This window comes from Macadamia integrifolia, chromosome 5, assembly GCF_013358625.1.
Source record: "Macadamia integrifolia cultivar HAES 741 chromosome 5, SCU_Mint_v3, whole genome shotgun sequence".
Classification (NCBI taxonomy): Eukaryota; Viridiplantae; Streptophyta; class Magnoliopsida; order Proteales; family Proteaceae; genus Macadamia; species Macadamia integrifolia.
The window spans coordinates 20,641,402-20,668,470 of NC_056561.1; the positions used below are offsets into that span (position 1 = coordinate 20,641,402).

At 36.2% G+C, this 27,069-nt stretch overlaps 2 protein-coding genes across 3 annotated transcripts in view; both read right to left on the reverse strand.

The window, feature by feature from the left end:
* Positions 1-17,951, reverse strand: part of LOC122080121 (probable pre-mRNA-splicing factor ATP-dependent RNA helicase DEAH4) — a 27,998-nt gene extending 10,047 nt beyond the window's left edge. Inside the window, exons 1-12 of one of the 2 annotated variants that reach the window (XM_042647012.1) lie at positions 17,438-17,951; positions 16,111-16,203; positions 15,818-15,922; positions 15,246-15,463; positions 14,213-14,265; positions 13,985-14,101; positions 12,177-12,268; positions 5,448-5,534; positions 4,759-4,973; positions 4,470-4,562; positions 4,165-4,288; positions 1,594-1,741 (exon numbers count right to left, since the gene is read on the reverse strand). In XM_042647012.1, the coding sequence (XP_042502946.1) occupies positions 1,594-1,741; positions 4,165-4,288; positions 4,470-4,562; positions 4,759-4,973; positions 5,448-5,534; positions 12,177-12,268; positions 13,985-14,101; positions 14,213-14,265; positions 15,246-15,463; positions 15,818-15,922; positions 16,111-16,203; positions 17,438-17,637 (1,545 nt within the window). In that variant the 5' untranslated portion in view covers positions 17,638-17,951. Of the gene's footprint in view, positions 1-1,593; positions 1,742-4,164; positions 4,289-4,469; positions 4,563-4,758; positions 4,974-5,447; positions 5,535-12,176; positions 12,269-13,984; positions 14,102-14,212; positions 14,266-15,245; positions 15,464-15,817; positions 15,940-16,110; positions 16,204-17,437 lie in introns of both variants that reach the window. The other variant, XM_042647014.1, reaches the window with a different exon arrangement.
* Positions 17,952-19,065: 1,114 nt separating this feature from the next.
* On the reverse strand, positions 19,066-24,728 carry LOC122079865 (nucleolar protein 56-like). Its single transcript, XM_042646618.1, has 8 exons — positions 24,354-24,728; positions 23,651-23,865; positions 23,399-23,556; positions 22,907-23,094; positions 22,576-22,828; positions 20,828-20,976; positions 20,565-20,720; positions 19,066-19,514 (listed from the first exon to the last, which is right to left on the reverse strand). The coding sequence occupies exons 1-8, from the start codon at positions 24,556-24,558 to the stop codon at positions 19,225-19,227; spliced, it is 1,614 nt and encodes a 537-aa protein (XP_042502552.1). The 5' UTR covers positions 24,559-24,728; the 3' UTR covers positions 19,066-19,224.
* Between the last annotated feature and the right edge of the window lie 2,341 nt (positions 24,729-27,069).

Here is a 27,069-nt window from a genome sequence, read left to right on the forward strand (position 1 = left end):
ATCGAGTGCTCGTGTTGCATTCCTTCGGAGAAGCGTGCCACTTGTGCACTCTAGGCAACCCTAACCCCGTTCTTATGTTCTATGTATGTGTGCTCATCAAGATCGAAGGGCCGGAATTTTTTTTTTATGATCTAATATCGATAACGCTTCCGCTGCCACCTTCAATTACACACCCACTCTCTGTAACTCTCCCTCCCCTCCCTCTCTTTCTCCAGCTCCCCCCTCCATCTCTGGATTTGTCACCGTCTCCTCCTACCCCCTCCCCCCTCCCCATCCCCCTAAGTCTCCACTTTTTGTGTGAATCGGGCCAGAGAGGCCAAGTCTGATCCGATCCAATATCCAAAGCAAGAATAGGATCCATCCAATTCCGGTGGTGGAATTGGATATCCAATTGCGATTCTTAGAACCATGGTTCCAATGCTGGAACCACAAAACAGGGCCGAAGCTATGCAGACTTCGGCCACAGTCACACAGAATTGGGCGCTCGTGGAAAAGTAGTACTCCACTGAGGGCTCGAAGACCAAGGAAATTAGAAAGGCAGAAACTCCTGTTGAGGTCCAGCAGTACAAGGAAAATCCACTGTTCAAAGATGGTGACACTGATATGGATGAAGTGGATGATCTCAGCGACAGTTCGATCCAGTTCAGTTCGATACCAGCAGGAGTAAGCATCAACATGGCATTCACTCTGCCATCCTACTTTTAGGCTGTATTTACAAATCTCTGTGGGATCCAACTTATTTTCACCATTGCAGTTTGCCAATTTCATAAACTGTGCTGACTTTTATCCTGTTTACTGGTTTCAATGGTCATGTATCTTAACTGTCTTGGACCTTGTTAGCAGTTGGAGGATAGTTCTTTTCACCATGGAGAGGTCCATTTGGAAGGGGAGGGAGACCCGAGAGGTAGATAGGTTGGCTCAGGGTATGATTCGAGGATGCTGTTCTAGTTCTAGTTGGTTCCACCTCCTTTTGGTACTGATCACTCTTTTCTTTCTCTTCAATCTCCTAATTCAAACATCTAAAACCTAAACCTATGCTATATGACTAAGTTTTCTCATTTGCGGTGATTAGTCATTGACAATTATTTTCTCTAGAGGATAAACAGTCTATCTGGATAATATAGAAATTATATTGCCTACAAAACCTCCTATGACCACAAGGCATATATAGCCCTTTTTATTGATTAAAAAGGATAAAAGAATACTACATCGTAAGGTCCTGTTCCTGAACCATGACAACCATAATCTCGTTGCTCAGGATATTCTAAGTTTGTCTTTTCTCGTCCTGAGCCACCATTGTTCTTCACTGCATAGGTATATACTCGTTTGCTTTAATCTTCTCATGCAAGAGAGAAATATTTTAGATCTAGATCTTTCTATGTGATTCTTGTGTAACATATGCAAAGTATCTCAGATTTGTTTCTTACATTTAGTGAATTCAGATATTAGGTTTTTGTATTTGTTTGCAAATTAACCTCAGTTTCAGTGTATGATAAGACAACAACATTAAATAACAATAAAACTTAATATTAAGTAAGCCATGTTACTAATTTATTCATTATATTCAGGATTTAAATGGGTTCAGAAGGGTACCTGCAAGTCATTATCTTTGCACCAACGTGGATCATAGTCCACTAGGTCCCAATTCTCAAAAATTTGGAGCAATTGAATGTGATCACCCCAGCCTGAACCATCTGGCAAGTCCGACGGAGCATGTTTCCGCTTCTTCTCAGTACTCTTACTACAAGTGAAGCACACAATTTCAAAAAATGATATGAAAAAAAGTTACCTACTGAAGTCAAAAAATAACCAAATATTCATGACAGAATGGGTTTTTTTTTTTTCTTTTTCCTTTGGGATGGGGAGAGAATAAAGAATTCATTACCGAAGATTAAAAAAAACAACAGATACTCCCCAAGAGAGGGAGAGGAGCAAAGAAAGAGAAATACAATTACAAACCACTGCCTGTAAAGGGGGAAGGCATTATATTGGAGAATTGAGGGGGAAGACCCCAAGAAGGGTATAAATTACCTATTATCTGCTAGTGATATAGGTCTTGTATTCTGAAGACATTACTGTTAGAGTACTTATCTCGGTTGGAGGTGCATGGACTCTCTCTCTCTCTCGGTTCTGGTCTTCTAGCTCTAATTTACTCACAATTACAACAATGAAACTGAATGACTAATGTTGCTCAAAAGTGAAGTCTGGGTAAAAAACCAGAAGCAACGATATCCACAAAAACTGTATGGCCCATTGATATCAAACTTGTAATTAAAGGGTGGATGGAATGGAAAAAATATACTAGTTTCATTACTGATAGGCAGTTCCTTTTAATAAGTCTTCATGAGTTGAACCAAGTCTACAATCTACCAAATACTGAAATAAATAGTTCAAGCCAATCTAATTTTAGAACTTCAGGCTGAAAGTGAGATAGATCAGCTAAACTCTGAGGCCGCATGTCCACGTCCAGTTTACCCACCTATTTATTTTATTTTATCCTTCGTGGGATAAAGAAAAAGAGATGCCCTTGAAGCAAGTTTGCCCACCTAAAAAGACACAAATATCGTAGGCCATGATTTGCTACTACTGACAGAGCTAGGCACTTGGTAGACAGTAGAGTGTTATCCTACCAGGGGGTCTTGGTTTCAAGCCTCACCTTCCTTACCACCATCCCCCCAGTAGAATATGATAGAGTAGATACCGACCAAAAAATCAAGTAGGGTAACTTTAAATATTGTAGAATTTTACTTTCAAAGTTAATTTAATTGCTTTCTGATCCCATTGGATGACTGGAAACTAAACCTTATTCGCCATATTAAGAAGCCGAAATAAATACTTAACTACATGATGAAAAGAAGACGAATAAGAAAGATCAAGAAACAAAAGTAGATACTATAGAAGGTTGCAAGAAAATGTGTCATTGCTTCAATGAAGAGTGGATGGAAAACCCGTCAGAAAAAAACTAAAAATAAAGCACAACAGCCCAAGTATCTACTTAATGGCAGTTAAGATGGGGCCCAAATTTTGTAGACAGGTAGACCCCAAGGTCCTCTTTTCACATATCAAATTTACTCCCAAACAGAATTTTCCAAGTGATGATATAGAGTTCTGAAAAATCCATGAGTTCGGACAATACACGATAATGGCCAGAGTTCCAATAGGTAGACTATAGAATTGACCGTATTAGAGCTGATTTAGGAGTTGTTCCGATTAATAATGAGTTTCAAGAAAGTCATTTGAGGTAATATGGTCATGTTCAACGTAGGCCTGGGTATGCCCTAAAAAGGAGGAGTGATCAGATTCCGATTGAAGGAGCTAAAAGAGCTAAGGGCAGACCTAAAATAACTATAGGAGAAGTAGTGGGGAATGAGAATGACCTAGGGCTTGTCCCAAGTATTACCTCAGATAGAGCCGATTGGAGGGCAAGGATCCATGTAGCCGACCCCATTTAGCTGAGATTTTCCTGTTCTTCTGGGTTGTGCTTCTTCCCTTTCACTCTTTTTTTACTTTCATTTGACTTTACTTTCTCTTATTTTGTTTTTGCACGGATCCATGTAGCCGACCCCATTAAGTTGGAATGAGGCTGAGTTTGTTGTCGCTATTGTAGACTAGAGAATTGACACAAAGCTAGTCATGTTCCATATCCTCTCTCTCCAACGTTCAGAATAGCCAGATCATCTTCCATGCAGTATAATGAGAGGACAGTGCAGGAAGGTCTTCCTACTTGGGCCCACAAAAGCCTTTTTTTTGGTTTTTAAATTCAAGGAGGTAATGGAACATATGAGTTCAACAACAATATGTGTTTTATGCCTTCAAATTTGAGATTGATGTCTGAAAAAACTGAATGATAGTGCAAAGCACTTATAGAGAGAGAGAGAGAGAGAGAGAGAGAGAGAGAGAGGCTCCATTCCCATTCTAATGTTTTAATGTAGACAATGGAACATATCAGTTAGAATTAAATTTTGTGATTCAATTAAGAAACATTAAATTTCAGTTATACAATGTCTTTAGCACATATTTGAAGTTAAGAAGTACTAATTTCAAATTTTCGCTTTCCCTTCCTTTCTTATATTCAAACCAAGGGTATACCAGAAATTATATGAGTATTAGATGCAAACATAAGAATTGAGAGCAAGGATTATGAAATACAGGAATAAGTTAAACCTTTGGCCAGGAAGCAATGTGGTCTCTATGGATAACATCGCAGCAACAGTTAAAGCCTGGGACAAACATCCAAACTTGTTTGCCTCTATTAAGGTTCTTGAAAGTGAAGGTTCCAACGGAAGCTCTGTTGCAAGATTCAGAAGTACAAATAAGATCACGAAAAGTAACACAATGATACAGCTGGCTGCAATAATGAAAAGCATGCATTTAATAGCTTCCATTCATCAGATGCATTGTCAATGTCTTACAGTTACAATACATTGCTCTTCTAGTATGAGAAAACTGAAGGAGAAACAAACTCATACCAGCCATTGTTCGTCCAATATCTGTAATTGAACCATTTTCATCAATAGCATCAATGAGAAATAATTGCTTTAAAGCATCTTCCAATGACTCACCTACAGCAAGACAATTTAGATTTACTGATAAATTTACAAAAACTGTCAAGCAATCACGGTTTGACCACAAGAATAAGGATGGTTTAGAAAAGAATCACAAAACTGAATCAAGGGGTCCAAGTAATGCAAATATAGACAATGAGAATTCGGAAAACACTTACATATCCAACAGAAAGAAACAACAAGTAATTCTTACGTGAAGGTGGATCAAGAAAATCAAATTTGAGAATATCAATATCGGGGAGATCCAGTGATTTCAAGTAAAGAACACTTCCAGCAAGAGAAGAGCGTTGTATTTCAGGGACTGTTACTTCCGGCAATTCTTCATGATAAACTGAGGACGGGTATAGTCGATAACACTTCCCAGGACAGGTTCTTCCAGCTCGCCCAGCACGCTGATTGGCCTGCACTCTGCATTTACACAAACAAAAATTTAGTGACAAGTTATAGTTTCAGAATACTAGGTTTTGACCTCTACGAACAATAATTCATCCTAAAAATCCAATTATCATTCCATCCTACTTGGGGTGCATAAGCACTAATTATATTGAAAACCCCTTTGATGGACATAATACATCCACCACACCATTCTTTAATATGCACTACCATGTCCACTCCATTTCTATTACTTTTATCTCCCTCTAACAAAACAATGCAACAAAATTCACCTCCCAGTGGGACTCTTTTGCGTATAGGGATGGGATACACTTATGCATTTTATCTTTATGATTAGGGTTAGATGGATTGTCCATTTGTATATATTTAATGTGTCTGTCATTCTGTAAATCCTTCCCTCATTCCTCTTTCTCAGTAAAATCTCTTTGAATTATAGAGAGAGAGTTCATAACAAAACTAAAAGCAGCCCAAGTTGATGAAATTGATTACCTGCTGATTTGAACAATGTCAAGAGAATACATCCCACTTGATGGATTATATTGCCGTTGCTTCACATAACCAGAATCAATGACATACCTATTATATTAACAAAGTTCAGTAACGTTAGAAAATTAGTAACCTTAAACTCAAACAAAACAAATACAAAAATGTAGTGCATGACATATAAATATGATACTAAAAAATAGGACATGAACATGGACATTAAAATTCAACATTCGCAAACTTTTAAGAAAAGAAAAAAAAAATTGGGGTTCTTACAGACTATGCAACAACTCAGAGGATGAATTTTCACTTCTCCCCCCACCCTCAACAACTTATGTAACTTACCGGATAATTCAGCAACCAATGTAACTTAGGGTTGATGACTAGGTAGGAGGATGTGGAATACTAAGGGAAAATAATACAGAAATTGATAAAAGAATGTATAATATGGGCAAAGGTAGGGCAAGACATTTAGGGTAGGAAAGGAATAAATGAAAAATAAAAGCTGTACAGTGTTGAAAATTAATGATATTTTAAATGTAGCATATCAACACCTGATATCCCATGTTCTCTACAAACCCAGGGTGTGGGCACCCTAGTTGTTTAATTCTCCGAATATTTCGCGAAATATTTGGCCGAACAGAATTATATGAAAAATTCTGACTGAATACGAATAAAAAATAATAATAAAAAAAGGAAAAAGTCGTGCTTTTTCTAATTTGGTTTTAAAAACGCGAATAACTCGGGAGAACCGAATTAAAACCGAATTATTCAGTTCACTAAACCCACTTTAAAAAAAGATTTTTTTTTTTAAACCACTAGAACAAAATTGGGTTTCCCATCTTCTTTCTCAGTTTCTCCCCAATTCCGCCTCAAACCCCCTCTCTTTTCCTTTCCCACTTCTCCAGCACCTACACGAACCCTCATCTCCTGCAACTCCTGCTCTCTTTTATGTTGGTTGCAGGCACACGAACACAGTATGCTTTTTCTAAACCCTTAATGTATCATTGTTCTTTAATCAAATGATTCAAGTTAACTGGATTTGGATTCGACTGGATTTTCTTTTTTTCTTTTTTTTTTTCAGTGAGAGAGAAAGAGAGAGAGAGAGAGAGAGGGTCATGGTTTCTCATTCTAGCCTAGCATTTGTATGTACATTTTCTTTTCTAATGTTGTTTTGATTTCTCTTCCGGAAAAAATAATGTCACTTTTGTCCTTATTTAAACAACAGACCTCACTCAAGCCCCCTCTCCAATACGCTTTTCTGCAACTGGTTTAGAGTTTAGATTACAGAATCATATAAGTATGCTCCTCTTATTAATTTCCTCACCTTCAAACTTCTTTATCTTTCCTTTGTTTTTGTATGTATCTCTGTATCTTATAAAAGCAGGCATAAACACAATAAAGGATTAGTAGAGAAAATAAATAAATAATACTTCCTTATAGCATTTGTTTCGTAGAGTTTTCAAAGAAGTGTAATTTTGTTTTACCTCTCTAAATGAGAAACTGATTTTGAATCCTTTCTTTTTCTTTTTTTTGCTGTGAGAATCCTATCCAAAGATGACCATGGATCAAGAGAAATTTCATGGTAATTGCAGAAGAATACAGTATTTGAGGATTATAGAAATCATATTCCATATTTCAGATTTTGTCATTCTCCTCCACTTGCACAAAAAAGCTCAAAAAGAGCAAAGTCATTCATAAATGATGTTTGACTTATTTTAGTCCATTCAGTGTGTAATTTATTCTATTTGTAATCAAGTTCAATTCAGTAGTTTCATCAACTAACGCTTTATTTTGTACTCTCTTTTTTTTTGCACCAGTTTTATTGTTGTACTGTGAGCTACTACTTCAGGGTAAATATGATTTATGCACTACTCTTAGTGATATATTATGTTGTAGGAAACCAAGCCAAATGAAAAATAGAGAATAAGATCCAAAACTATAACTTCTTTCTAAAATACGAGGTAATGAATCGAACCTAACTTTCCCTTTGCTTCCAAGACAATCAGAGAGAAACTAGGTTCTCTATCAAGTCTTAGATAGGGCTGCCAACAGGTCAGACTCAGATGGATCCTAACAAATCCAAGTTCAACATCCAATTGTTGATCCAATGGATTTAGATAACCTACATCCAATTAGCAATCATATAATTGGATTTGGATTGTATATCCAGTAACCTTAATAAGTCTATGAAATTATTTTCTGATATAAATTCTACCCATAGATACCATATTTGATGAGGTTTAAATTCACCTAACACTAGGATTAAAAAAAAAAAAAAAAGAATCAATGATTGCTTTGTAGTGCATAAACAAAGAATTGAAGTTTGTTCAAACCAAAAAAAGCTAAGAAATGCTTTCAAAGCTAAAGAGCTTGGTGCCTCAGCTTCCAAGCCTGCAACAACATTAACTTAAAAGGCCTTCAATTGCTTCCTTCATTTTGGCTTTCATTATTTAACATTTAACTTTATAATCATTGAAATGGAATTTGCTGAAATATTTATGTGTAAATTTGTGAATTGTAACTATCTTTTTAATTATTCTTAAGTTTACTGAATATCATGATGTTACTTGGTGCATATTCATTTTTCTTATTTCTCTCTAATTAAATAGTTTGAGGTTTTTTTTTTTTTTTTTTTTTTTTTTTTATAAATACATATTAGAAACTAGTTGGGATTTCCTACTCTTTTTTATCAGATTCAATATGAAATGTAATAGTTGGGATTTCTTAATTGTTTATGTAATGTAATTATTAATGTGGTTTATTATTTGTTTGTTCATAGGAAATGATTTATGTTGTTTTTATGTATTTCAACTTTCAACAAATAGGAAAAATGGGAAGACAAAAATATAAGTTTTGGCAACATGCCGAACAACTGGATAGTTCACATTTCAAATGTAAATTTTATGAAAAAACAAGTTTATGGAAGGGTCACTCGCCTCAAGTATCATTTAGCTAAGGTTAGTGGTCATGATGTTGCTTCTTATGAGAAAGTATCGGATGATGTCCAAGCAGAAGCTCTTCTTGCTATTAATGCTGAATAAAGTAGTAAAAAGCATAAGAATTGTACCAGTGGTGAGAGTGCGTTTGGTTCCTCTCATTTGATTCTTTTAACTATAACTAGTCAAAGGCAAGCCACAATGGAGGAAATGATCCCTAAGATGGACAAACCAACTTTGGAGAAATGTCTACGTGACTTCTTTATTAAAAATAGCATTTCTTTCAATGTTATTCAATGGGATGTTTTCATCAAGTTGTTGAAGTGAACAGCCCGTTATGGTCGTAGTATTCCTATTCCAAGTTATTTTACCCTTCATGGAAGAATAATCCCTAAAGTAAGAAAGGACCTTGAAATATGCTGAAGTAAAATTTTCTTGAAAGGAAACTGGTTGCACAATCATGTCTGATTCATGAACTGACTTAAAGAAGCGGTCTTTTCTTAACGTGATTGTTTATTCTACCAATCAATCTAGCATGAGAGCACTCCTCTGACTTCAAAAAGAGAGCACCACCCGGAATAAGCAATCACGTTAAGAAAAGACCGCTTCTTCAAGTCAGTCCATTAATCAGACACGATTGTGCAACCAGTTTTCTTCCAAAAAATTTACTTCTTCCGCATATTTCAAGGTCCTTTCTTACTTTAGGGATTATTCTTCCATGAAGGGTAGAATAACTTGGAATAGAAATACTACGACCATAACGGGCTGTTCACTTCAATAACTTGATGAAAACATCCGATTGAACAACATTGAAATAAATGTTATTTTTAATAAAGAAGTCACGTAGACATTTTTCCCCAAGTTGGTTTGTCCATCTAAGAGATCATTTCCTCCATTGTGAACCAACCGCACTCTCACCACCAGTACAACTCTTACGCTTTTTATTACTTGATTCATCATTAATAGCAAGAAGAGCTTCTGCTTAGACATCATCGGATACTTTCGCACAAGAGGCAACATCATGACCACTAACCTTAGATAAATGATACTTGAGACGAGTAAACTAAACCCCTCCATAAACATGTTTTTCATAAAATTTATATTTGAAATGTGAATTATCAAGTTGTTCAGCATGTTGCCCAAACTTATCTTTTTGTATTCCCATTTTTCTTATTTGTTGAAAGTTGAAACACATAAAAACAACATAAATCATTTCATAGGAACAAACAAATAAACCACATTAATAATTACATTACATAAACAATTAAGAAATCCCAACTATAACATTTCACAATGAATCTGATAAAAAAGAGTAGGAAATCCCAACTAGTTCCCAATATGTATTTAGTAAACATCAAATACCAAAAAAAAAAAAAACCCTCAAACTATTTGATTAGAGAGAAATAAGAAAAATGAATATGCACCAAGTAACATCATGATATTCAGTAAACTTAAGAATAATAAAAAAGATAGTTACAATTCACAAACTTACACATAAATATTTCAACCAATTCCATTTCAATGATTACAAAGCTAAATGTCAAAGAATGAAAGCCAACATGAAGAAAGCAACTGAAGGCCTTTTAAGTTAATGTTGTTGCAGGCTTGGAACCTGAGGCACCAACCTCCTTAGCTTTGAAAGCATTTCTCAGCTTTTTTGGTTTGAACAAACTTCAATCCTCTGTTTATGCACTACAAAGCAATCCTTGATTCCTTTTTTTTTTTTTTTTTCTAATCCTAGTGTTAGGTGAATTTAAACCTCATCAAATATGGTATTTATGGGTAGAATTTATATCAGAAAATAATTTCATAGACTTATTAAGGTTACTAGATATACAATCTAAATCCAATTATCTGATTGCTAATTGGATGTGAATCCCTAATCAGGTTATCTAAATCCACTGGATTAATAATTGGAAGTTGAACTTGGATTTGTTAGGATCCATCTGAGTCTGACCTATTGGCAGCCCTATCTAAGACTTGATAGAGAACCTGGTTTCTCTCTGATTGTCTTGGAAGCAAAGTGAAAGTTAGGTTCAATTCATTACCTTGTATTTTAGAAAGAAGTTGTAGTTTTGGATCTTATTCTCCATTTTTCATTTGGCTTGGTTTCCTACAACATAATATATCACTAAGAGTAGTGCGTAAATCATATTTACCCTCAAGTAGTAGCTCATAGTACAACGACAAAACTGTTACAAAAAAGAAGTACAAAATAAAGTTGTTAGTTGATGAAACTACTGAATTGAATTGATTACAAATAGAATAAAATAAACACCAAATAGACTAAAATAAGTCACATCATCTATGAATGACTTTGCTCTTTTTGGATCTTTTGTTCAGATGGAGTAGAATGACACAATCTAAAGTATGGAATATGATTTCTATAATCCTCAAATATTGTATTCTTCTGCAATTACCATGAAATTTCTCTTTATCCATGGTCATCTTTGGATAGGATTCTTACAGCAAAAAAAAAAAAGATAGGATTCAAAATCAGATTCTCATCCAGAGAGGTAAAACAAAATACATTTCTTTGAAAACTCTACGAAACAAATGCTATAAGGAAGTATTATTTATTTATTTTCTCTACTAACCATTTACTGTGTTTATGTCTGCTTTAATAGGATACATAGATACATACAAAAACAAAGGAAAGATAAAGAAGTTTAAAGGTGAGGAAATTAATAAGAAGAGCATACTTACATGATTCTGTAATCTAAACTCTAAACCAGTTGCAGCAAACCATATTGGAGAGGGACTTGAGTGAGGTCTGTTGTTTAAATAAGGACAAAAGTGACACGTTTTTTTTTTTCGGGAAGAGAAATCAAAACAATATTAGAAAAGAAAATGTACATACAAATGCTAGAATAAGAAACCATGGCCCCTCATCTTCCTTCTCTCTCTCCCTCACTGAAGAAAAAAAAAAAAGGCAAATCCATCCAATTAACTTGAATCGTTTGATTGAAGAGCAATGATACAATAAGGGGGTTCAGAAAAAACATACCTATGTCCGTGTGCCTGCAACCAGCATAAAAGAGAGCAGGAGTTGCAGGAGATGAGGATTTGTGTAGGTGCTGGAGAAGTTGGAGAGGAAAAGACAGGGTTTGAGGCGGAATTGGGGAGAAACTGAGAAAGAAGATGGGAAAACCCTATTTTGTTCGAGTGGTTTAAAAAAAAAGAATCTTTTTTTATAGTGGGTTAAATGAACCGAATAATTCGGTTTTAATTCGGTTCTCCCGAGTTACTCGCGTTTTTTAAACCAAATTAGAAAAAGCGCGACTTTTCCGTTTTTTATTTTTTATTCAGATTCGGTCAGAATTTTTCATATAATTCGTAATAATTCTGTTCGGCCGAATTATTCGGCGATTTAAACAACTAGGGTCTTTTTGGCTCAAGATGCAGCCCTTGGTAGCAGGAAATTATGCATATATCCAAAAAAAATAAGTTGAACAGCCATTCCCCTCCAAAGGAACCTTTCAGTTCTCTTTACATTCCATGTGCTTCCACATAAAAGAAGTGAAAATTATAAAATTTCCAGAAATAAATAGGATTTCCCGCCATTTATTTTGATGTAAAATGTTTAAAAAAAAAGGGAGTAAAGTTCTCAAGTGAAGGGAATATTTCACAACGAAACCAATAGGATCTTACAATAACTAATTTTCTAAACTTAACTTCCAGTGGTACTCATAACCCTTTGCTGTATTTTTATAAATTAATTAGAAAAAGAAAGATAAGGAAATACTGGACAGGTTGTCCATCACAACTGAACATCCTTCATAGACTTAAGACTTACACAACACCATCAACAGTTAAGGATGTTTCTGCAATATTTGTGGCAACAATAAATCGCCTACAATTTGGAGGTGCTGGACTGAACACTCGTACCTGTAAGGCCAAACCATCCATAAAGCGTCAGGTTATAAATGTTTAATAAGTTGAGGATCTCTGAAACAGAAACCCTCTAACATGGAAACCATCAACTTAAAACTCATAAATTACAGTCACTTCTGGGTAAGCTTCTGTGTTGTGCCCCCAGAAATAACAATGTGCTTAGGCAGAGCATGAATAAAACAACCACGTATGTGAAACTAGGAAAAGAACTAGGGGATTAATTGGAGAAATCATTTATTTCTCCACTTTTATTTGGGTGGGACGAGGAGGTGAGTTGGGGAGGTGGTTACGGGAGGTCGGATAGGCAAGTGAGTCGCATGTAATGTAAGGCTAGGACTCAAATAGACAAGTTTGAATGACTGAATCTCACCCATAATAGCACCTCTTTTCCAGCAACAGGAAATAACAGAACGCCTGAACAGTCGATGAACAGCAATTTATTTAACTCTTATAACTCTCAACAAGGTTTAACAATACCTTAGGTTGATGTCCAGCCACAGAAGAAATAAGACAATACAAACTCAGGTCTATCAGCAGAACAGCATTGGGCTAATACCCAGAAAAATCAACTGGTTGCAGATTTTGCAACTAGAATCCTTTGATGGGGAAGACCTCAAAATCAAGGGTAGGGTACTAGGAGTGGAATAACTCCTCAAAATTACAACCAAATCTGATGGCTGGACTAGAAAATTTCAAGGGAACTTAGAATTAGAAAGTAGGATTCAAAAATAGCAACACGCTCTCACAGCCAAACCAGCCTTTGGATCAGGCTTAAATCACTATCAAAGGAAGAGTCCGGCAAGGGTATTACTCTCTCAAAACATGGGCTGAAACCAAGGGTCTGCTCTGGAGTTTCAGAAGCTTGGGGTCTGCTGCAGAAAGATCTCCAACACCAAAGCTGCAAGGTTGGGATTTACTTCTCAAGGTCTACTTTAGCTGTATCTCAATAGGATAGTCTTCTCTGAAGGAACCAGACAACACAGTAGTGGCAAGTGCTTCGGATGTCTTTCAGATGGTTGATAATTGCAGGACAAACAAACTAGAAAAGTAGGAATCGATGAGGAAGTAGAAGAAAAAAAAAAAAAATTCTTTTTTTTGGGGACGGGGGGGATATGACCAAGGCCTCTCACCTATGCCTTGGTCAGCCTCTCACTGCCTAGGTCTCATACCTTTCACTGTATCTCACAGCTTCCATGGTTAACAAACCAAAATTTTCTTCATCAATCAAATCGTGGGGTGTGTGAATACAGCCACTAATTTATTAATAACAGCAACATGGCTCCCTCCTTGCGTGGAAAGAAAGTTTCCTTACAATCTGTAATTCTCTAATATATAAACTAAATACAAAGTAGAATCTAACTTGCAAATTTTACATGAAGGAAACCTATTTCAAAAATAGAACTGATTTAAAAGTCCCCCACGCAAGGACTGTCCAGCACACTAATAGACCTCAACCTGGCCCACTAAAGTGGACCAATTGCTGGCCCAAAAACCTTGGTTGACAGGCTGGAAAGACCAGGCTCGATGGACTGGCTGGTTTGGCTGATTCTTCCTCCATCCATTTACATCAGTATTTCACTGGTACCTATTGTGAATCTAGAGAAGAATGTCTCATCAACAAAATCAAATGAAACATGAAGCAACAGATTTTTTTCCTAACAAGCAAAGTTTCATTAAAAATTGTAGAAACACAATAGAAAGTGTACTTTCCTGCATTTCAGGTGGTAAAGAACCATGAAGTGGAAGAATCACAGCATCAATGCAAGAACCCTCCTCCAAGCTTTGAACCCTCTCCTCCAAATTTTTTACCAACTTCTCTATATCATCCTATAATAGTTGTCTCACAATTTGATCAAAAAAATATTATTACGTCATAGCTGAAACCACTAAGGATTCAGATATTGCTGCCCTAGGCACCAGATAATATCATAGACCCACCTGTCCTGTCATGAATATTAATACATCTCCTTCTGGTTCCTGGACATGTATATCTGTTCAGTCCAAGTAGTTCAGTAAATACAAGTACGCAACATCAAAAACAAAACACGTCTAGGGACCAAAAATATAACTTCTTTGACATTAATGGAGTAGCATAACAAATTTCACTATGAATGAGTGAATGACTTCAAAAGTTGAAAGATGTGAACCTAAGCAGGTGGTTTTCCCCTTTCTTTGTGGGATTCGGAGTATCAATCGGTCCATTTTGTCATAGAGCCATAGCGGTGCATATTCTTAAAACATGCAGTGAAAATAGAAAGACATAGTACTGTATAACAATATGTATGCAGGAAAGGCATTTCACAATGATAGCTACAATAGTTAAAGTTTAGTCTCTGAAACACCATAGCAGCTACATCTGTGTAATTTCAAAGGTTTCACCATTTAAGACCTTATACTGTCAGCAATATTTTCTGACAAAATAGAACATATCTTATTATATCATTTACATATCTTGATAAACTACAGCTAATAGTTTCCTACGCTTTTTCAGTGCATTTTACAGGCTTCAAGCACTAAACTTTTACTATCAACAACCTCGTGGAATCTGTCAGGGCATTCTGGTCTAGCGACTGATTATCAGTGAGAAAGACAAAGAGGGGATCTACTAAATAATTACGCTAGGAGCCCGAGAAAGCCACTTCATCAGGAAGACTGGTACTCACAACACAGAAGAATAGATTTTGCAAACAATTTCTCAAGTAATACAGTTGCTATGTGTGGAAAAATACCCAAAATCTACTGATCTATTATTTCAGAGGATTATTGTAATAACAAAAACAGAAAAACCAAGAAGGTCAGACTTCATATAAAACATATATACAGTTCATGAGAAGATTGGTGCAACTAAGCAATGCAGGAGCAAGAATATGCAAACAGTAGGGATAGCAAAGCTATCAATGTCTCTTTATAGAAAAAGATTTTTATGGCATTAAACAGTAATGCAGTGTGTGAAGCAAAATTTTAATCATACCAAGAGCTTTTTTTAAAGATGCCTCAATATAGCTTGTAGGACACTCTTTGCTGTATAGTATTTCCACAGGGAATAACTTCCCTGGAACAGTCACTATTGGACAATTGGAGAAGAATTTTGACACCTTCTCACCATCCAGAGTTGCTGATGTAATCAGAACCTTTAAATTAGAGGAACGCATCTTCACCAATCGTTTCATCAAACCCAGCAAAATGTCACTGTGAATGGACAATTCTCAAGGTCAAATTCATTTCAAATAAATAAATAAAAAAAGTAAAATGCAGGATTTTGACTGAATGAGTATGAACCAGAAAGAAAACTGGATGAATCTAACATGACATTCAGTGTTGATGCACAAAAGAGAGAGTTAAAATTCATTTTCATGTTCACTTCCATGATATTGTTTCCTGAAGGATCCGATTATTGTCATGTATTGTGTTTGTTAAATAGGTAGTAAAGGTTTAAAGAAATATAGAAAACTTTAAGTTTCAAAAATATGCAGGCTACAGAAGATAGAAGTAACGGGAAGCAAAATACAATCAAGATTAAGAAAAACAGAAATGGAAGTTTACGTGTTTAGACTCCTTTCATGAGCTTCATCCAAAATAATTACTGAATACTGATGTAGTTCTGGGTTAGACAGGCTTTCACGAAGAAGAACTCCATCAGTAAGGTATCTGGGCATTCCACAACCCTAAAGTTAGAGAAGAAAAAGAAAAAAAAGGTTACCAACATATATAACTTTGGTGAAAAGGCAAAAACAAAAGTCAAGCATACAGATAAGTGTGCATGTGTTTTAAGTGTTGGTGTAGAGAGAGAGAGAGAGAGAGAGAGATCTTTAATCACATGAATAGAAAAGCATTACTTAATACGTGTTCTTTCCGAAGTCCTGTCCTCGAACCGTATGGAATAACCAACTTCCTCACCAAGCTGTACACCAAGCTCATGTGAAACCCGCCTGTGCATAAAAAAAATGAAAAGAGCCCAATAAATTCAAAAGGCACCGGACAAGTTCAACAAGTTCTATATGCCATTCCAAAGCATGCAAGACATCAGAAATTTAAATAAAGTGCTAAAAGGGCAATAGAAGTGTCATTTTCCGTTATAAAGCAGCTCACAATAACAAAGCCCACTTGGAACTGTTTCTTCATCTTTAGCTGGAAGAAGACGAATTTATAGAAATAGCAAATCAGCCTCCTGTCTTGATAATGGTACGAAGGGGCACTCAGCAGATATATTTTGTTAATTATCTCCAAATCAATTCGACTACCTTGCACATAATTTTTGTCTGAGATTCAGGAAGGGAACCTTTTATTATCCACTTTTTTCATATAGCGTTGACAGATCACCCAATTTTATCAGGGACAATACAACCCAAATTGCATCAGACTGAGCAAAATGTGAATGCACTTTGTTAACCATGCAAATTGTATGGAATCACCAACATGCCAAAAGATTTGACATGCTGATCACAAATCCACGCGGTAAACCTTAGTTCTTTGGTCAAAGATGTGTCTAACTCATCTTCTTTGTCAATGGACTCCAGCTTGATTTTTTTTTCTCTTTTCACTCCCATTTTTCCTCCCCTTCAAATAAAGACCTACGGGTTCTCAAAGAGAAAGCCAGGCTGGAGTACACTAAGATCAAGGTTTTAAAGATCAGCAAAGTTATGACTTATGACAACCGAAAAAACTATTGATTTAGTTTGAATAAATGATTCCAAACATATGATCAAGTTTATCATGTCCTACACTCTAAGGTAGAGTTCCAATTATAGAAGAAAATTTGTTTTCTTGATGATAATTAAATTTGTAGTTTTCTAAAGCCTTCATCTGAAACATATCCTTTACATTAGTGGTTTTCTAAATACTTCAACCAATTACTTAAAAACCAAAGATTGTCAAGTAAATGAGTTATGAAACTTTTATGAATTATGAGGCTAAATACTTCAACCAATTACTTAAAAACCAATAATTCTCTTAATGACCAACAAATTCTGTTTCTACCTTGCTCGTTAGTCATGAAGGTCTCTATGCACTTGATTGTTCCGAACCTTTAAGTTCAATTGTTCTCAGTGCAGTGAAACTTCGAAAGAACAACAACAAATAAATATTTCCAAGAAACAATAATCATACCCTTCGGCGACCTAAAAGAGCTGCTATGATGAAAACAATGGATGGATATGAAACTACCTTGCAACTGAGACTGCAGCGACTCGGCGTGGTTGCGTGACTGCGACGATTCCAGATTTGGTATATCCTTTTCTGTGCAATATTTGAGAAAGTTGAGTACTCTTTCCTGAACCAGTTTCTCCAATTATTACAACGACTGGGTTTCGCTCCACGGTTTCGATGATTTTATCTTCGAATTGAGTAATAGGAAGAGTTGCCATTGATGTTCAAAGGAGAACTCCTTCCTGAACCCTTCTTTTTCCTTCCTTTTTCTCTGGGGGAGTATTGACAGTAGAGCTTAGTTCATTGAACTACGAACAACAGAACTCAGAGTGGCATTCACTAGATTACAGTGGAAGCCCGTAACCGAATTGCAGGAATTAGGGTTTAGGGTTCTGCAATTTCGACCATTCACACTCGCTACCTGTGGATGTGCAAATGACACGAAAACGGTGGCATGTAAAATACATTGCCCCTTCACCGAAAAAATGAAAGTAAAATACACAGCCCCTTGCAACCTGGCCACGCACCTCAAGGTCCTCAACTAGTATTACATTAAGTCGTCACCTGGAGTCACTACTTTATATATGTATAGGAATTTATTTTTTTTATTTATTTATTTATTTTTATAATATGGGAAAAGCAAAATACTATTAATAGCTGTGTAAACTGTTTAACATATGGTTCAAGTTCATTTTGAAAGATTTTCTATTCATCGCTTTAAAAGTTGCTGTTAGGTATGGGCAAAAAATGATTTTTAGTTAGCAAAGAGGATTTGAAGACCATGGCCAATGACTGATATCAAAAAAAATTTTGTTTGAAGTCTTGAAAACAAGAATAAGACTCCATTTATTTTCACTCCTCAAAAACATTTTTGGTGTTCTCATGTTTTGTGGGTGATTTTGAATAAAACCTTGAAAACAAGAACAAGAGAAGCATAGATCATTAACCTCCGGAGGTGCAATCGCTCCAAGGCGTGCCATTTCTCTTCCTTATGGCTTAATACCTCCGTTTGCTATAGTCTCTAGTCTATGTTTTTCTTTTTCTATTAGAAAGAAAGAAAAAAAAGATAAAATAGTAAAACCATTGTCAGGGACTACAGAGAGATAAATAATTTGTCTCTAGTTTATGTTTCTAAAATATTTTTCCTTCCCAAAATGGTAAAGTTCACCAATCCATACTAAGATTCATAGAAGGGTTTCAGATTTTAAGTACATTTCCCAGATAATTCTCATGCACACATGGTGACCATGGCCTACAACCTGGTCCATATTTCTTCATAAAGATTGCTTTGGTTCTGGATTTTCATAATTTTTTCCATCATGTGAGAGGATGATTGCAAAATATTTTTTTGGAAAAAGACTGGATATGCCACTGGTATATCTAGATCTGTTACCATTTCTGTCCTCCTCTTGGAAAAATCCCCTATGACCCTCCTATCGGTTGAGCCGCTAACTCCAAAAAAGCCAGCAACCTCTTCCAGTCCTCCAATATTTCTTTTCGTGTGTGCTTGCCTCCTTTACCCGAAAATAAATCTGTGCTTTTTTGCCACATGGCCCTCCCTTGCTCAAGGGTCGACGGACCATTGCTATGCAGGAATTCCTCCACCGTGGGTGGAAAAAAATTCGATCCTACATTGTACCTTGATGTACTAATAAAACTTCAAATATATTATCAAGCTTCAAAACAATAAAGGAAATCAAACAGATAGCAAGTTCACTCGATAATTCCAATTAAAAGGTTGAGTACATAAACCAATACAAAGGACCCTGAAAGATTTCTACCCTACCTTGTAACAAAACTATTGGTCAATCATCATCTTCACTCCTCGTTTTCTTCTTCTTTTTCTTCTTTACTTCACTAGCTGTTTGGATATCCTCTCCATTTACATCATTCTTGCTTTTCTTTTTCTTCTTCTTCGTTGTCCCATCCTGTTCTCCATTTACATCCTTCCTCTTCTTTTCCGTTGCAGGTTCCTCGGAGGTCACTCCATTTGTAACGGCATTAGGCTCCTCAACATCCATGGCCTCACCTTTGGATTTCTTCTTCTTGCTTTTCTTTGCCGAAACCTCTGTATTCTCCACATTCTTCACACCATCTGCAGAATTAAGTCAGCAGGAAGGAAAAGGTAAGATGAAGTTGCCAAGATATAATCATCACATTGGTAAGTGGGACTCATCCCTGCTACATCACAACAGGTAGTAGAGCCCAGAGTTCAAAGCATGTCATCTGCTTCTTCACAAAGACCAACTTCATCAAGTAAAGTAAGTTAACAACCAAATCATGAGTTCATCTCAGTGATGAACCCAAGCAAAATAGTTCAACCCTGGAGTAGATCTCAGGATTTCAAAGCTGGTTGAGATAGGTTGAACTCCAGAGGATTTTCCAGGTTTAAGAAACTGAATTTAAGGGTTTATGGCATGAAATCAAAGTGCTGAAGCGCATTTACAAGGATCAGTAGATGAGAAGCCTCCCATAATATAAATTCTAAAAAATTAACCACAACCTCAAAATAAAAAATTTAAAAAATATATATGTAGACTTCAAAATCAACATGTAGGTTCAAATTATCTTTTGATTCAGTCCTGAGCAGAGGGTTCTCAGCTAAGTAAAGGCATAAACCCGAACACAACCAACCTGGGCTGGCTGTTGTTTCTTTCTTTTATTTTGGGGGAAAGAACGCTCCCTGGTCACCCGACCCCCACACCAGCGCAGAGGCCAATGAGGAGGCACACATGGGCATCAACAGGGGGTGGGTTTTCTGGGTTTCACAGCGGCAGGGGCATCATTTACCCACCCTCCGTCTGGCGGAGGGATCGCGCGACCAGGGAGCGTTCATTTCCCCTTTATTGGGTGGGAGGGGGCTGTAGCAGTAAACTCACCCAATTGCCAACCCTTGTGCGAGTGTCAAGTTAAATTACATTGGGTGGACAAAAATCCCCAAGCAAGGAAATTTTTGTCCTAAAACATCCAGGGTTCTCCTTCAAGTACCATTTGTGAAAACATGATACATCCAAGAATTGCACACCAATCAAAAGTTCAAATGAATGAGATGGGGGGCAAATAAAAAATTCATATTTTGTAAACAATTCAAATTTGTGCATCAGCAACCGCATACTAGAATTTCAGAAAGAAAAACTCATCTTACCATCTTCTGTGACTACCACACCATTGTTTTGGGTACTTTCAATAGCTACTTTCATAACATCAATATTTTTGCGAGGTGCAACTCCCTTGTCATAGAAGTCCAGTCTTTCTTCAACTTGCTCACGCAACTTCTCCCCAAAAATAGTGGTGCTTGTTTCTGTATTTCGCAACATGAAATAACTATCCAACCCAAATACCCAATAAAAAAATCACCATGATTTGATAGAGAACGAATAAAAAGCAAGTCAGATGGCAATGAACTACCTGAGAAACAATCAATACGAGATGCAATGGAACACTTGTTTGCAAGATAACGAGCCATGCGGCCCTTGTTTTTTGTAGATGCCCGCCCAATGAAAGATGAATGGAAAATTAGACCATACTTTGGAGTGTTTCCACGGGTTTTTAATGCTCTGTAAGAATAAATGGTAAGAGGAATAAATTATACGCTGTTAGAGAATAATGAAAAAAAAAAAAAAAAAAGGAAGTGTGGCTCCAGGTATAGTGGATGCAGGAAAACTATTGGTCTCACACTCGAGGATTAAAGTATCAATATCGATCAATGTATCGATCGGGTAAATTTAATATATGTATCAAATCGTATCGCATCGTAGCGGAGATATGCAACCACATGGTAATACACTATTGCACAAAAAAAAAAAAAAAAAAGGTATATATAAGCAATATATAACATCTATCATGCATAGACACTAAAATGGATAACACTATATTGAGAGAAAAGTGCATTCAATTGAAATTGTTATAAATGATGAGTTTCTTCAAGAATGGGAGCAACTAGGATGATATCATGCACTTGCATGTTATATAGGTGAAGCCTGATCTCAGTCTATGCCAAGAAGTATTGGTGATCTTTACAAATAATGATCGTTTACTGAGGGTAATTGTGAAGAGAAAAATGCCAAGAAAACTCTCCTTACAGTGTCTATTCACAATTCTGGTCTCATAAAGGGACTCTGCCCCTTTAAAGAGACATATCAAGCGTATTGAGCTGTATCAGTATCGTACCATATCAGCCGATATGATTCAACACGCACCGATACCCTTAAACTTTCATTAATTCGGGCAAATCTACATACTGACAGGCATCATAAAGTGCAAACAATACTCCTCGATACCCAAAAAATTTATAAAATGCATCTACCATATCAGTGAGTATCATACTGATACCAGCCAATATGGTATGATACACACCAATACTTTAAGTCACTTGTATCAGACAGATGGCAAGTTAAATGGGACTTAATTTTGTAGATAAGTAAATCCCAATTGTTCTCTGTCAAGTTTCAGCCTAAAAGGAGTAGGCCACGTGGCAAAACAAAGTGTTGAAAATTCCAACGAAAAAGGAAATTATTTAAAACAAATTAACAGGCGATAATATAAGAGGGGGGGAGAGCCAATCCATGGGTGGGGATATGATGGGGTTTGAGTCTGAAATTAGACATGTAACCAATTGAGACCATTTCTCAGATATCCAACTGCTAGAATTGCCACATCACCTTTAAATGTCGCACAAATATAAGTGTGACAGCATAAATTTTTCCTCGATCTGCTAGACCATGAAACCTTCTGCCTTAAAAAATATAATCAACCCAAGATCTCCAATTAGCAAGTGGTATGAACATCTTTCTGGAATAATAGGAACTTAACTCCAAGCTGGGCAAACATGTAATTGTCCGTTACCCTCTAGGAGAGAAGCATATGAGCAAAATTACATTACTGTAACCAAACAACAGGATTACAGACATCCGAATAACAGATGCATGTTCCCTGGTCAACAAAAATACAAGGTTGAAGAGCAATTCTACAACATTATGGAAGGTGAAATAAAGACGCCGGTGGCAATTTCCACCACATTACTCAGGTATTATAGGATTTCTGCATCAAGTGCATTTATTATTATTTCCAGAGTTTGACAGACAATGCAATAATTCACAACGGGAAAGTTCTTCTTAGAAAGGAAGCTAAATAGGCAAGTGTCGTAGAGTAACTACCTGAATAGTGCCTTCTCTGCACCAAGGATCTGAAGGGTAGAAGAGGGGCACTTTGCCAAATTTGTGAGACTACCAGCATGTGAAATCAAACGAGCTCCAACAACTTCACCAATCAGCGCAGCCAAATTAGGAGCAATGTCATTCATTTTGGTAACCAGATAATCATAGAGCTTCTTTCTGTATTCAGAAAGATTAATTACCCTCTGGGCAAATTGCTGGACATTAATTAAGTCGATTGGTGATAAATCCTGTCCTGCAAACAGTTATAACCACAGGATGAATAGAATTTAGGATGTAACAAAACCATATGAAATAATTTCAGGAGTTTTACCCATAGATGATTTGGAAGCTTCAACAAGCTCCTTAGCTTTATCTTCATCCCCTATTATCTCAGCTAAAGCTGGGATTTTGTCTTCAGATAACAGTGATTTATCCTCCACAAATTTTGCAACCTTGGCATAGAGATAATTGTCATTGACAATCTTAACAAGCTCAGGGAAATGCCAGGAATACCACTCCCTACAGAAAAGTGTCAAATGAAATTAACTCAAAAGAATCAAATAGTATAATGATGCAGGAAACAATTCCACACACAACCATGAGTTTCCATGTGAATATATGCCTCTCCTTGACTCCTACATATAACAGTTCCCATAGAGTCTAGGGTTAACATCTTGGCATCATTCTAATCAAGCTAACAGTGAAATAGGATAAATTTCAATTGGTTCTAATAAGACAACTCTTACAACGGCTCTGTCACCCCTAGCAACATAAACAAACAACCGATCACGGCAAGATGTGAATGTAAAGAACAGCCACCAACCTGACTCTCATGGAGAATGAGTTAACATCTTTATCAAGGGTATCAAGAAGGAAGATGGCCTGAATAACCATATTATCAACTCTGTTGACATTGAACTTGACTTTTGCTCGGCTGTAACTGTGTCCCAACCCAAGCTGTGCTTTTTCCAAATCACCAGGCTATAAAATAGGGAAGGCAGATAGAATAATATTAAGAGCCATGATAAAATCTTCAACCACAAAAGAAGAGGAAGGGCCCAATTGCAAATCAAACCTTTAGGTCCTTGATAAACCTATCAAAGTGTAACCGCACACCCCTAACAAGTTCAAGAACAAACTCGTTGCTTTGGCAGGGAATTTTAGTCTCTTCAAAAATATGTGACCCAATCTTTGGCTCCGAAACTCCCACACTGAATTTATTCTTTTTACTTTCCTTTACTTTTGGAAGGTTCAGCGCCAAAAAGTTCCTCAGCTCCTCAGTCATAACCCCTGAAACCCAACAAAGTTTTAGCGTAAAGTATCAAAACTATTACACAAGCTAAGTCTATTCACAAAGTGTTTCAGAGCAACTGAGACCATGAAAGTTCACAAACCAATGCATGAAAGGTATTGAAATGAACAATGGACAAATTTTATATTTTTTAAATCCCTTAGCCACTACAAAATTCAAGAAATGTAACAGTAAAAATGCAGCAACTTCAAATCATATGTAACTCACTAGACGCATCTCGGCGCGCGACAGATCAAATGGGGTCAAGTAGCACATAAATACGAAAAATATTTGAATAAAATATGCTAAGGACATGAGAAACAAGTTCCAGTTCGTATTTGAGCTTCAAACAAGTTTTTCCTAAAATCTGTCAAAGGCTTCCAAGTAAAGATAACCTAAAGAGCCCATTCATCAATAACAAGTTTAAAACCTAGTGATAATCTAGAAGAAAAAAAAATAACAACGTATAAGAGCTCAACTGTCTCACCTTCAGAAACAGCATTAATCTGGTTGAGAGCATCGAGAGCAGAGTCAAATGGATGAAAAGCTGTGAGCTTTACCACCTTCCCGAATCGATTGAGATCAAGCACTGAACTACGAACAGCTTCAGTGTTCTGCCCAATCTCATCGATGCCATGAGCCAGAAAAAGAGCATAGCCGGATGCCGATTCGTAAAGAAGATACAACGCCATCGATAAGAAACGATGAACAAGGGTTCAGAGTCCTTGAACCCAAGAAGCAACAAAGCGAGGAGATTTTGGGTACACTCCTCTTTCCTTTCCCCTCTATGCCCTCTGTGGTTCCTTTCTAGGGTTTTGGAGGGGTGGAAGTCGAACTAGCTTTTGAAGTGGGGTTTAGGGTTTTTGGAAGAGTGACTGGGTGGGACTGTGGGAGTAAGTTACTCACTGCATAACCCTTTTTTTTTTTTTTTTTTTTGGGGGGTGGGGGAGTGGGGTTTGGTTAGAATTCATTCCACAACTCGGGAGCCTGTTATTGAAATGCAAAAGGCATCTTGACATCTTGTAACATCTTGTACTCCTGATCGGGAAGCATGGAATCTACATTCTTGTAATCCAATGGCTAATTTTCCTTCTACCCCACTTATAGTAAATGCGCTTCTTTTTTCTTTTTTCTTTTTTCATTTTTCTTTTTTTCTTTTTTTGTCAGAAAGTTTTCACGCAACATTGGTGCAAAAGATTACACCCTCTTGTTACAAATGAAATGTCGCCATTCTAACCCCTCTCCCTCCAAAAAAAACATAAAATGGCTGTCCCATAGAGTACGAAGTCAATAATAACATCCTCTAGTGTTCTTGATCCCCTCTGTACACTTTGAGGTTCAGGCCTTTTGATCTCCCATTTTTACCATGCCTCCATGGTTAAAGAAAAATTATCATCGAGTTTAAAAAACCTGGAATCGAACATAGGTCTAATCATCAATTCCATCATCAATTGATCAATTCTAATTCAAATATGATTAGATTTGATTGAAAGCAGCCTAGACCTCTTACTCAATAAAATCTTGAAGGAGAAGCAAAAAAAAAAAAAATCAATTTTATGTTTTTTTTTTTTTTTTTTTTTTGCTCAAACTTGTATATCCAAGCTCCATATCCAATAGGCAAAAGTTATTGATTTTAAATTGATGATGAATGACGAAAAGTGAATGTCTAACTGCATTGAGGGCCAATAAAATAGATGACTCGGAAATTATGCATAACTAGAAATTCCATTGATTTATGAACTGATTGTTTGAGCATGTAAATGACCACTCTAGTCCCTTGTTGACATTTGAATGAGGTAAAGAAGCGTATTCGACTAATATTTATAAACTTTGGAATCAAGTATGTGATCCATTTTCGTCAAGTTTTATTTGATTTCGGTATGAACCATCCTGGGGCATGAATCATAAAATTGCATGTGAATTGGTGAGTATCATACTTTGAGTGTATTAGACCAAATCCTAATTAGGTAAGTATCACATCCATCCACAACTATGGAAGACCGAAAGGAGTCTTGTGGATCAATGGTCGAACAACCTCAATTGGGGTCTTATGCATCAGTGGCTAAACAAGCCCCATTACATCAAAATAACAATTTAAAAATAATCCTATAATGCTGGAATTCCCGTTTGTATACTTCAAAAGTTAAACAATGCTTGAAAATCACATATCAAAGTAAAGATATAATTTATAGAAACGCGTGGAAAAATTAGTAGATAAGGCTATTGAGTTCGACTCCTCTTACCTTTTTGAGCCAACTCACACAAGGGTATTTAGTGATATTTATTGTCTCCGATGAAAATTTAAGGATTTTTATTCAATCCCGGTCCATGTGGTTGTGGACCACAGGGCTAGTCAGGCCAAAGGCCAAGATACCCATTATTAACCAAACAAATAAAAATAGCAGATAAGGCTATTGGGAAAACAACACATCTTAAAAGTTCCGAAAGATTCTAGTTTCAATCTCATCAAACATGCGAATTGGGCTGAAAAAAAAAAAATCTTTGTAAAGAAATTCCCTTATTTTTGCATTTATCCAACTTCTTGGCTAAAGCCTCTTTAGGAAACAAAAGACATACTCTCAAAAGAAGTATTTTACAGACTTCATAAGAAAATTGAATAACGTAATCAAGCAAATTATCGCATCAAATACCAATTATATAAAGTTTATTGAAGGCATACCAAAGATCACCGTCTTCTTGGACAACAAACACAAAACAATCGAATACTCAAGATATTCAAATTGATTCTACCCAAAAAAAAAAAAAAATATTGAGAATTACTAGCCAAGTAAATTTCCAATGTATAAGTTTTGAGCATTAATTATTTGAACTTACCATAATGATCAAGACTATTATCATACATGCATGGAAGACATGTAATTGTCCTGAGTATTTAATATTTTGAATAAACAGTTCAGCTAATTGGTGGATCATACAAAAAACTTACTAGCCTATTGGACTTGGTATTTCAAAATCTCAGAGTAAAAGGAATTTGACAAATAGTCAATTCTAAAGATGTCAAAGAAAAATATTCAATTTTGGGACATGTATTATTTCGTCCAGAGTCCATTGCAATCAAGCAAAGTGGCTACAGAAATTCAATATGAAGATCCCATATTCATGGTAACTAGATTTTTTTTTTTTTTTTTTTTTGTGCATATAAAATATAAGATTGTTTGTAAATGATCTTGATATTCCATACG